At 60.5% G+C, this 11,865-nt stretch overlaps 1 protein-coding gene across 1 annotated transcript; it reads right to left on the bottom strand.

Annotated features, from left to right (window-relative positions):
• Positions 1 to 573: 573 nt before the first annotated feature.
• Positions 574 to 6,489, bottom strand: CLDN19 (claudin 19). Its single transcript, XM_008151277.3, has 5 exons — positions 6,114 to 6,489; positions 4,797 to 4,961; positions 4,611 to 4,695; positions 2,845 to 2,997; positions 574 to 1,897 (listed from the first exon to the last, which is right to left on the bottom strand). The coding sequence occupies exons 1-5, from the start codon at positions 6,334 to 6,336 to the stop codon at positions 1,849 to 1,851; spliced, it is 675 nt and encodes a 224-aa protein (XP_008149499.1). The 5' UTR covers positions 6,337 to 6,489; the 3' UTR covers positions 574 to 1,848.
• Between the last annotated feature and the right edge of the window lie 5,376 nt (positions 6,490 to 11,865).

The raw sequence follows: 11,865 nt of genomic DNA, 5'->3' as shown, positions 1-11,865 counted from the left end.
GAATAGAAGTTTAACCTTGGTGTGGGGTGGGGGAGGGGGGTAATGGTAAGATATGTACACATATAATACCTCAATAAAAAAATATTAAAAAAAAAAAAAGAAGTTTAACCTTGGATACACCACCTGGGAGAACACTGGTGGCCCTTAACGTTACCCCTCACAGTCCCGCCCGCATCCTGGCCTGAGGAGTGCAGACCTGAGCCGTGCCTCCTGTCCCCTTTCTTTTCTCTAAAGCTGGTGCTGTTTCTATCCGTGAGGATGGTGGTGGTGGTGGTGAGGGGGGGGGGAACCGGGGTGTGTGTGTGTGGACCCTTGCTCAGTGACAGTCCTGAGCCTCTGGTAAACCCTGAACCGTAAGAGACCACAGTTTCCTGGCCAACTGCTTGGTTGCCAAATCCCCAGCCTGGGACCGAGGTCGAGCCTTGGGCCCCACGTCCCACGCTGCTCCGCCTGCACCAGTGACAGCAGCCTTCACTGCGACTCTCAGTGACCAGGTCCAACTCGGGGTTAGTCAGGGCTCTTGTGGCTGCGCGACAGGAATCACACTCCAAGTGGTTTCAGCAAACGGTTTGTTTATTGGGAGACTCGGGGAACAGCCTGGTCTCGGGGTCTCAGGAAAGGCAGAGGGAGACAGGGCTTCCTTTCGTCCTCCTCGCCTCTCCTCGGAGGTGCCTTGTTCCTCTGAGACCCCTCAGAGTGGCGAAAAATGTGGCCCCAACTTTAGGCCTCACAGAGGTGCTGACCGCTGCTGTCCCTCGGGAGCTGCCTGAGCTCGGATGCCAGGTCACCCCAGGCCGATTACATGGGGGTGTCAGGGTGGAGCCTGGGCGTCAGAGGTGAGAGCTGCTGAGTTATCGCTCAGGCTGGAACTCAGGCCAGAAGACCCTTTCGTACTCATCCATGACGGGAGGGGCGGCCGTCCTGTAAACCATTTGGGGCCACACTCGGGGCCCTCTCTGGCGCCCCCTCTGGCCAGAGGCTGGATGGGCTTCATGCAACAGCCATTCCAGAGACTCCACACAGATGTGCAGCAGCTGTCCAGCCAGGGCCCACACCCATGATCCCACAGCAGCTCTCCTCCTCCCCCTCCCCCTCCCCCCGAGCATCCACGACAGTCATCTTGTCAGAATTCATCTCTCAGAGTCAAGCTTGGAGAAGGCTGGGTTGTGTCCTGGGATCTGTGACTCGGTGAGAGAGGTGGTCACAAAAAGTGGTGGAGGAATCAGAAGGAAGCTGGCTGAGGAGGGCATCGGGCAGGCAAGGGACCATCGCGTCAGCTCTTTCCGCGTGGGAGAGAGAAGGCGGTGGCCAGAGAGAGACTGGGGGTCCGGGAAGGACGTTTGGGGTGGGAGAGGCCTGAGCAGGAGGGGAGGAACGGATCTGGGTTTATTTCCCCTGCATTCCTCTGAGGCCTCTCCCCCTTTTAGACTAAGCGGGTGGGTACCTGTCCCAGGGGCACACCTAGGAACAGGGGTGGGACTGCATCTCTCTTTAGGTCCGGGGCTCCCTGACCGGGGGATGCTGCCCAGTGCTGGGCCAGGCCTCAGGGTGGGGTCTCCCATTAGGAGGTCCTAGGGCCAACCCAAGGCCGGGCTGCGGAGGTTACTGGGCAGGAGTCCTGGTCAGCCTCGGCCACTGTGTAACCCACCCTGGACCTGTCTCCCCATCCTATGCCTAACAACCCCAGGGACCAGCTCTGACCTCTCTGAGCCAGCCCCCACCCTGGCCATGCCCGGGACACATCAAATGACACCACACTTGGGGCTGGGTGTTCACTTCTCTTTCCAAAAAGCACCAAACACACAGTCTGGGTGTGGCAGGGAGACAGCCAGGCTGGGGGCCTGGGCATTACACACCCAGGGGGGCCTTGGAGGAGGCAGACAATTTAAGAATTGGTCTGAAAGTCAAAAGAGAGGACAGCTGGTTAGTGGGGTGAGCAGCAGAGGGGGAAGGAGGGGCAGGGGCTGTGGGGATCGGGCCTAGGTCCTGGGACGGGCCAGTGGGGTCAGACCTGGGCTCCCACAGCAGCCCTGCCTGGGGCCCGTTCCCTGGGGCGGGGGGAGGAGGACGCAGTCTGTGTGGGTGTCCATGCAGGGCTGGGCATGCTGCAGAGCTGAGACCTGAGCTCAGAGGCAGTGGGGCCAAGGGTCTTGGTCTCCCGGAACCTGTTCCCTCATGCACAACGTGGGGACATTCGTCATCCCAGCACTGCCTCCTTCATGCGGTGGCTGTGAGGAGCCCAGGGCTCTGGCCACCCCAGGGCGCTGGCCACCAAGGTCCATCTTTATTGCTCTGCCCCCAGGGACCAGCACGGTGTAGACCAGGGGTCCTCAAACTGTTTAAACAGGGGGCCAGTTCACTGTCCCTCAGACCGTTGGAGGGCCGGACTATAGTTTAAAAAAAAAACTATGAACAAATTCCTATGCACACTGCACATATCTTATTTTGAAGTAAAAAAAAACAAAACGGCAAAAACACCCGCATGTGGCCCGCGGGCCGTAGTTTGAGGACGCCTGGTGTAGACACTCACATAGCCCTTCAGTGAGTAAATAAGCCTCCAGTGAAAGGGCCGGCACCTGGCCTGTGGGGAAACACGCAGGTGCATGAGACTGTGGACCGGCTCATGCCTGCACCCGGACCTGTGTGTGCACATGTGGCCTCTCTCTGAGTGTCTGGGTCTCGGTCTCAGAGCGAAGGGTGGATGCCTATGTTGGGGACAAGCGGCTCAGAGCCCTAACCAAGCTCAGGGGACACCCTGTATCCCACGGGCCCTGCCCAGAGCGCTGCAGGGGCGGTGGAGCGCTGGGGGTAGACGGCTGGCTGGGGCTGGTGGCTCAGACGTACTCTCTGGCTGCAGCTGAGGGGCCCGGCCGGTAGGGCTGCGGGCTGCTGTTGACTCTCTCAGGCTCTGGGCACGTGCAGCAAAGGAAGGAACCCCCCAGCATGGCCAGGCCGGCAGAGGCCCAGCCCACGAACAAGGCTGGGCCAAACTCGTACCTGCAAGGAGTAGGGAGGATGCCATCAGGTATGGCTGCAACCCAGGCGCTCGGTGTCACCAGGGGCTCCCTAGCCCGGGCCCTGGCTGGGGTCGGGCAGGTGTTGGGAGCTGAGACTGGGGCCTCACAGGCCCGAGCAGCCTCTCCGGATGAGCTGGGATGAGCGCTCATTCTTCCTCCGTGGCCACCCCAGCAGGTCGACACTATACAGGGTGACCCAGACCCAGGGGAGGCTGCTCCATGCAACCCCGGGCCCCTCCCTCATCTGGCCCGTCCAGGGGTAGGGGAGGGCCTGCAGGTCCTGTTGGCAGAGCAGGGCAATCTCTGCTACCTCTCTCAGTCACGGTCTGACCCTTAGAATCCCAGCCAGGGCTCCCCACTGCCCTCTGAGAAGGGCAGACCCTCCACCTGGCACTCCAGGCTCTCCACGTCTGGGCCCTGTCCACCAGCCTCGGCAGTGCCCTGGGTCTGCCTGCGTCTGTGCCTTTGCCTGAGGCGCCCCCTCCTGGAGCATCTCCTGCTCTGCGGCTGCTGTGCTCCGCCTTCAGGACCCAGCTAAGAAGCCACCTCCTCCAGGGGACTTTCCCAGGCCCCTCTGTGCTCCCCTGAAGTGCACGGACTCTCCCTAGGTGGCCATTCAGTACCATGCTTGCTCAGGCCATACACCCGAGGTCTCATTTTTCTTCCCTCTCCATACCTCTGCCTCCTCCAGGGAGCACTCCCAACTGCTACAGCCCAGGCATCTTTTCTCATCCTCCCTCCACCCCCCCGCAACTCCTCCACCCCCCACCATCCTACTCTCCCCACCTGCTCAAGGCCTGTGGGAGGTCTGGGATGGAGGTTGTCCCATTCGCTGCTCCTGGCAGAGCTGAGAGGTGAGGGAGGAGCCACAGGGGCCCAGGTTCTTCAGACCCCCATTCAGCCCCCACGCCCTTGGCCTCACGTGTCCTGACCCTTCAGCCTTAGAAATATCTCTGACCTACTCTTCACTGCCAGCCCCCTGGCCCATGCCCTCTGCTCCAGACCTTTGCAACAGCACCTGCTGGTCTTGCCCCTCTCCCACCATTCTTCACACCACAGCTGGAGGGATTGTCAGCTGCCCGAGGAACAAAACCTTCCCGTGGCTGCAAGGCCCTCCGCGATCTGCCCCATCTCTTCTCAGCTTCACCCACCCTGCTTCCCACCCAAAGCAACGGCTGCCTCCTGCAGAAATAACAACAGCGGGGCCTGGCTGAGGGCTCTCCAGGGCCCAGGGACGGTGCTGAGTCCCTTACCGCGTATCTCATTGAACCCTCACAACCCCGGGTCCTCGGGTCCTAGCTCCCTTTAACAGGGAGGTAACCTGGCCCAGGAAGATTAAGGAACTAGCCGTTACAGAGCAGCACGTGCAGAGCTGGGATTGAAGCCCAGAGCCAGGCACTTAGCTCCTGGGTGTCCTCACAGGCACCCTGTCCTTTGGAGGGCCCAGCCGCAGAGAGCTGCTCGGTGACAGCACCCGGGGCCATCCCCTGTGCCCCCTCCATGCACCCTGCAGGGTGAAGGCCAGTGGCCCCAGAGGCAGCGGGAAGGGAGGCCCAGCCTGACCCCTGGCCCAAGCCATGCCTTGGCGCTCACCTGGCATTGACAGGGGTGCTCGGGTTGAAGAACTCCTGGGTGACCAGGGTGGCATACCATGAGACTGCAGTCAAGGTGCAGAGGCCTAAGGACAAAGGAGCAGGTGCTCAGGTCTGCCCCCTGCTGGCCACAGGGTGGGCCACCTGTCATGGCCAACAGGGTGGAGAAGGAGCCCGGGGCACTCACCGGCCAGAAGGAAGAGGGCCCCCCCAGAGATGGCAATGCGGCCCTTGGCGAGGGGGTTGCTGTCTCCGACCCGGGTGCACTTCATGCCCACGACGCTGAGGATCATGGCCACGAAGCCCAGGAGCACAGCCACCACCATCAGGGCTCTTGCTGACTGGATGTGACCTGGGGGGCAGGAGGGGCTGAGCCGATGGGGGGGCGGTGGGGAAGTGGGTGGAGGGGGGAGCCCCGGATGGGAGGGACTGGAGCAGGAGCTGGAAGCTGCTCTGGGACTGCCACGGGCAGGAGTGAGGGTGCAGTAACGGTGGGACGGGTGGAGCTTCCCTGAATAACCCGTCCTTCACTGTTCCCTCTGGTTTTCAGGCTCCTCTGGGGTGACCAGGCCGTCCCCTCATCAGCCGCTCTCTGGCTGGGACTCCCTTTGGGGCCTACCCCACCCAAACAGCAGAGGCAGCTTCTCCGGGGACCTTTCCGATTCGGCAAAAGGAGGAGCGGAGGGCAGCTGAGGCCCAGTTCAGCCCAGATGGCCCTTAGGCAGGGATGCCAGCCCCCATTGGCCGTCGTGATTATCGCCACCTTCCCCTTTGCCCTTTGAGTCACCCATGCAGCCATATGCCTGCTGCTCGTGTCAGTTCTGGGCTGGGGGCAGATGGCTGGGCGCTGGGCTCCGGCCTGTGGGCCCCAAGCCAGGGACAAAACTGCAGTGGTGCCTGCTTATGAGCCAACTTTTTAAGGCTCAATTCCAAACCCCAGGAGGAAGCAGAGAACAACTTGAGGGCTGGAGCACATGCGTGTGCACATGCATGTGTGCATGCACGTGTATGTGTGTGTGCATGTGTGTAGTGTGTGTGTGTGCGTGCATGCATGTGGGTGTGCTTGCATGTGGATGCTTTCCTAGCTGGCGGGGCCAGCATGTGAGTGCGCACCAGGTGTCTGCCTACAGAGCATGGGGAGAAGGGGAGGGGAGGGTCTTGCCAGGCCCTCATCTCACCCGACCCTCCCATCAGCCTCTGTCATGGTTCTCCCTTTACACATGAAGACGTAGGAACACAGAGAGGGCGGGCCAGTGGTTTTTTTCAAGGTTGCAGTGGCAGAGCTGGGATCTGGACCCCTGGCTGCCAGAACCTAGACCCCTGCCCGCTGTGGGGCACCCGGCTGGCCTAGATTATCAACAAGTTCACAGGGCGGGGGGCGGGGGCTGGAGAGTGGAGCCCAGTGCGGATGGTGGACTGTATGGAAGCTTGCTCGGGACCTCCCCCGCCCCACTCTCCACCCCCACCCTCACCCCACTCCCAGCCCAGCCCGCATGAGGCCTACCTTCCAGGGCAAGCAGCGAGTCGTAGAGCTTGCACTGCACCTGCCCGGTGCTCTGGGAGGCGCAGGACATCCAGAGCCCTTCGTAGAGGCCCACGGCGGTGATGATGGCGTCGCCCGCATAGGAGGACTGCTTCCACTGCGGGAGGGCTGTGCTGGCGATGATGCCCACCCAGCCACCCAGGGCCAGGAAATAGCCCAGGAGCTGGAGGCCCGAGTTGGCCATGGCCCAGGGGAGGGGGCTGGGGGTCCCAGAGCTCAGGGCTGGGCCAGGGTCCCTGGGGGAGCCGGGGTCATGGCCAGGCGAGCCAAGCTGCCGGGCGGGGTGAGGTGCAGCAGTGGTAAGAGGCTGCGGAGCGGCGGCAGCCCGGCCACAGCAGCAGCAAAGGCAGCGGCTGGGGCTCTAGAATGCAGGGGGCGGCCGAGGCGCTGGCCTGGCCAGGGGCCCGCCCACAGCAGCCGGCTAAGCCAGGGCAGGTCCCAGCAAAGCTCCTGGCCAGCCCCCTGGGGGTGGGAGTTGGCTGTGGAGCAGGTGGGTGCTCTGCCCCACCCCCAGGGACAGAGAAGGGAGGGGCTGCGGGGAGTGACCCTGTTGTCCTCAGGGCCTTCCTGCCAGGAAACCCCCTTTAGGAACCTGATGCCAGTGCCTAAAATTCTCCTAATTCCTGCCCGAGCTCCAGCCCCGAGGGGAGGGGAATGACTTTGCTCTTGGGTGGCTGAACTGACCCAGGGGCTTCTGTGCTCTCTGCCTGTGGGGCAGAAAAGAAACGGAATTCCAATGTGCAGCAGGTAAGGCTAGAGGAAGACACCAGGGAGAAGAGCTCTCTGGAGAGGACTCAGGCGGATTTGGAGAGACGGGCTGGGGAAGGGGGGTTGGAGAGAGGGTGTCCTGGGTACCTGGGGGCCATGTGTATAAAACCAGGGGAGGCCAGACCAGGGAATATGCACCGTGGAGTCTGTTTACGATATGAGCAGGGCAGAGAGGGACCCATCAAGGCTGGGCCAGACCTGGCTGCTGGTCAGCAAGGGGCCTGGCAGGGAGGTAGGAGATAGCACCGGCCTTCTGGCATCAGCCTGAAGGAAGGCAGACTGTTCCGCCCGTTAATCCCCTTCTGGCTGGCTTAGCAGCTCCTGCTGGGGCCCGAGGCGCTGTGCCCTGGCCCCCAGCTCCAGAGCAGCCTGGTGGGGAGGGAGCCGTGGCCTCTGCACATTCCTGGGGTTCAGGCTTCCCCCTCTTCCCACCCACCTTCCCCTCTCTCTCCCACCCCAGCTCCGCCCTCTGGAGCAAGAGAATATTTAACTCTCCTGGACCTCATTAGCAATCCCCTCACGTTCAGTTGAGTTCGGTTGTGGGTACAAGGGGAATGTCACAACCCTGCTCCCACTCCTGCCAGCTCCCTCCCCCAGCGCCCCCTGCATCTCCAGGGGCCACCTGCTTTTGCTGGACTGAACTGGGTGAATGCAGGGTCCTGCTGTTGACCACCCCAGCTTCCTCCCCCACAGCCCTGGCCCCCCTCCACAGGGACCCGTCCCCAGCCCGCATCCTTGCATTCTTCACGTGGCTATGCAAACGAGAGGGTGCCAGGCCCTGCACAGACAATGGCTGCCCTGTGTGTCCACCCAAGGCGTGGGCCCCTGGTATGGCCTGGAGCCCCAGTCCTTGGGAGCTGGGGGAACAGCCAGCCCTCTGAAGGGTCAGGGGTGGGTGCTGTTTGGCCTGCGGTTTGGAACACTGGCCCCCTGTGGCCCTCCCTGCTGGGAAGACCAGAGCCACCTAGATCTGTGCACTTGGGAAGGCCTGGGGTCCCAGAAATCAAGCAGAAGGTCTAAGCCAGGGGTGGGGAACATCTGGCCCGAGGGCCATAGAAGGCCCGTGAAATCATTTGGTCTGGTCCTGCCAAGGCATTAGGGTGAGTTAATTAAATGTTTGACCAAATACAGCAGGCTCATTTTCAAGTGGATAATTTTGTATGGCCCGTGAATGATGTTATACATCTCCACATGGCCTGGGTCAGAAGAAAACTTCCCCACCGCAGGCAGGAGCAGTTGTAGAGAGGTCAGTGCTGGGTTCAGATTCCTCTCCCCCCATAGACAATGCCGAGACAGCACAGCCAGGGGGAGTGAGGACACTGCGGGAGCCCAGGGTGGACACGCCTGGCCCCCACCGAGCACCTGGCGCCGGTCTTGGCACTTTAGTATCGAGATCACACAGAAACCAAGTGTCAGAGCCACACAGGCCCTCACGACCACGGCTGCCATCCCATCCGTTGCTGAGTGAGGGAGCCGAGGGCCAAAGAGGCCACGTGCGTGGCTGTCTCCAGGACAAAGGTCTCGGGCTCTGAGGCCTTAGAGGATATGTGCCCGAGCCTCCATCCCGGCACCCCCGGCGCCTCGCTCACACTGCGACCAGAGACGTCTATGATCCAGAATGACGCTCACATCCCCCCCGCAGCCCTCTGTCCATCTGTTCTCTGTTCTTTGAGGTCTTGAGTCTGTTCTATCCAAATGTCCCCCATGGCCTCCCCTCACCCATGTCCCAAGGCCTTTCAGGGCTCAGGTCCTGCTCCTGGAGGGGAGTTCCCTACCTGGCGAGCTTCTCCACCCAGGGCTCCTCCCACGCAGGGGCCTGCCCACCTCAGCCCAGTGACTCCCAGGCATGCTGGAGAGCACCCAGCCTCCATTAAGAGCTAACTGGGAACTGCCCCGGGGTGTCACACCTCACTGTTTAACAAGTGTTTTCACATACATTACAAGAGGCTTAGCTTTACCTCTGCCACTGAAAGCTGTGTGACATTAGCAAGTCCCTTAGCTTCTCTGGGCCGGGTTCCTCAACTGAAAAGTAGCGCTACTACCCCTCGCCCTGCCTGGTTCATGGCGGTATTTACAGAGATCCAACAATGGGTGGGGAGTGCTTTTGGAAAACACAATGTGCCTGAGAAATGTGGGCAGTGAGAGCTGTGTTCCCAAAGACTCCCCCCTGGCAGGGTCTCCCCTTCGTGCCCTCGTCCCGGGTGTGGGTGCACTGACTGTGGCCGAAGACCCACTGCCCCGCCTGCCTGGCAGAGCCTGGCCGAGAGTGGGCGCCGAGTGGGCCTGTGCTGATCATGACCGGTTGGCTTGAGGATGACATGTTTTTGCTTCCCTCCCGGTGGCACGCGGGCGCCCTTCCCCGGGTCCTCTCCCGCTGACAGTCAGGAGGGTCTGACTCAGTTGGTTGCCATCCGGCACGTTCTCTGCAGCCACCACCTGAAACACCGGAGCTGGTCTTACTGCCCCCAACCAGGTCTGACTTCCCTGCAGAGCCACAGGCTTGGAATGGAGAGGACTTGCCCCAGGCCCCACAGCTAGAAAGTGGTGCAGCAGCAATGCCTGTACCCCCTCCCCCCGCCTCCCCTCGCTCCCCCCTCACCCCCCAGCCAACCTGCCTGCCCAGCCAGGTCAGGCGCCCTGACCCCGGATCCCGGAATGCCCTGCATATTTCCACTCACAGCACTTGGCGTGTTGTTTGCCTCCTTCAGAGGACTGAGGACGGGGCGAACCTCATGGCCCTGTTACCAGCTCATTGCTGCACCCCACGCCTAACCAACTCACAACCGTGAGCACAGGCTCTCGCAATGCCTGTGCCGAGAGCTCTGCCAACTGCCGGGTGCCGGAGACCACGGTCCGCGTCCACACCTTCCATGTTTGCTGAGCTGCCTCCACCCCCTCTTGTGCTTGCACAGCACGCTCTTCATCTGGAGCAAACTCCCGCATGGCTGATGTGCCTTTGCATGTGCATCACCAACACGGATGAAGCAATCACAGCCGCATCTTGCCCGGACCCTGCCGTCATTTGGCCTTTTGTGATTTACTGAGTCTGCTGTCTCCATGTGATTAGCATCCGTTGAAATGGTTATCTGCCTTGATGTAGAAGCTTCTGGAAGACCAGAATCAGGCAGGTGTAGTTTTCTGTAATATTGGGAATTTACTATGTGCTAAGTATCGTGCCAACTGCCTTATGAGCATTCCCTTGTGAACATTCTTTTAAAAATATATATATTTTTATTGATTTCAGAGAGGAAGGGAAAGGGAGTGAGAGATAGAAACATCAGTGATGAGAGACAATCATTGATCGGCTGCCTCCTGCACGTCCCACACTGGGGATCGAGCCCGCAACCTGGGCATGTGCCCTGACCTGGGAATTGAACTGTGACCTTCTGGTTCATAGGTCAATGCTCAACCACTGAGCCACGCCAGCTGGGATTCTCACAAACACTCTTGAACATCCTGGGAGGTCAGGACTGCAAGCCCAGGTGCTGGGGAGGAAGCGCACTAGAAGATCACGCAGCTCCAAGTGGTGGAGGGAGTCTTGCCCACTCAGCACACGGTGGAGCTCATGTTCTTCCCACTAATGTGGCCCTCTCTCCACAGGGCGAGCAACTCACTACACAGGTCATGGGACTACAGGAACAGACCATCCCTACAGGATCACTCGCAGGAGCATACGCACACGCGGTGCTTGTCTCCCAGCTAACAACACAACCGTTCCTTCTCTTCACGTGTCCCTCCAGCTCACCTCTTTGGCCCCACGGAGAGCCAGACGCCTGAGAAGAGCTCTCTATACCCACCTTCCCTTCTCACTTGAACTCACTCCAGCCCGTCTTTCTCCACACTACCTCCCCAATACATCGCTTGCCCCTGATCTCCATGTCGCCAGATCAAAGTGGGTTCTCTGTACCTCCCTCCCCGGCGGCTCAGCCTCTCAGCAGCACCTGACAGCGGTTCCCTCCTCCAGGATCTCTCTCATCGGCTTGTCCCTCTCGGGTCGTCTGCTCCTGTCTCTGTTGGCTCCCAGTGTCTGAAGCCCCTGACACCTCCAGCCAGGCTCAGTCTTCTGACTCTCTCTCTCTCTACACTGACCTCAGTGTCCTGGCTTTGAACACCATCCAGACGCTGATGATGTCTCCGTCACGCAGCCTCCTGCTGTCCCTGAACTCGACTCAAATACAGCCAATTCTCTATTTGGTATTCCCACTTGGACACCTAACGGGCTCCTCAAACTTCAGCACCCTGTGTGCAGAACCAAACCCTGGTTTCTACATCACCTTCCCCCCTGCAGCCTTAGGCTGGACTCCTTCTCAATGCTCCTTTTCCTCAGCCATGCAATCCATCAGCCACTCCTGCTGGCTCTCCGTGAGATCCAGAACCTGAGCTTTTCACTGCTTCACCCCATCCAGCTTCACCTCCTCCGGGGCCACTGCAGCAGGGCTGCTCTCCTCTCTCCACCCTCCCCCACAGCCCTCTCCACACACATTCTCCCTGAGGCCTTTAAAGTAAGTCCATGCCCTCACTCCTCCCCTCAAAACCCTCCGAGGGCTCAGGTCTCACTGAGTCCAAGCCCAAGCGCTTGCGAACGCCAACAAGGGCCCGAGATTCCGACTTCATGCTGCCCTCCTTCTCGCCCACTCTGTGCTGCCTCGGTGCTCCTGGCTGCTCCTCCCTCCTCAGGGCCCGAGTGCCTTCTTCTCTGTCTCAAAGGATCACACACACACACACACACACACACACACACACACACACACACACACACACCTTACCTGTCTGCCTACTAAAAGAGAAGCAGAGGGCAGGGACTTGTTTTGCTACCATATTCCCAGGACTGTAAGCCCAGGTTGCTGTTGATTGGCACTGGGCTGTGTTCAATCAGCAACCACTGGCTGAGGGAATAAATGAGCACCGCGTGCAGGCTCCCAAACTCACTGCCCCGCAGCATCTC

This window comes from Eptesicus fuscus, chromosome 9, assembly GCF_027574615.1.
Source record: "Eptesicus fuscus isolate TK198812 chromosome 9, DD_ASM_mEF_20220401, whole genome shotgun sequence".
NCBI classification, from domain to species: domain Eukaryota; kingdom Metazoa; phylum Chordata; class Mammalia; order Chiroptera; family Vespertilionidae; genus Eptesicus; species Eptesicus fuscus.
Note: the sequence above shows the minus strand (reverse complement) of the source record. Positions and strands in the feature narration are given on the sequence as shown.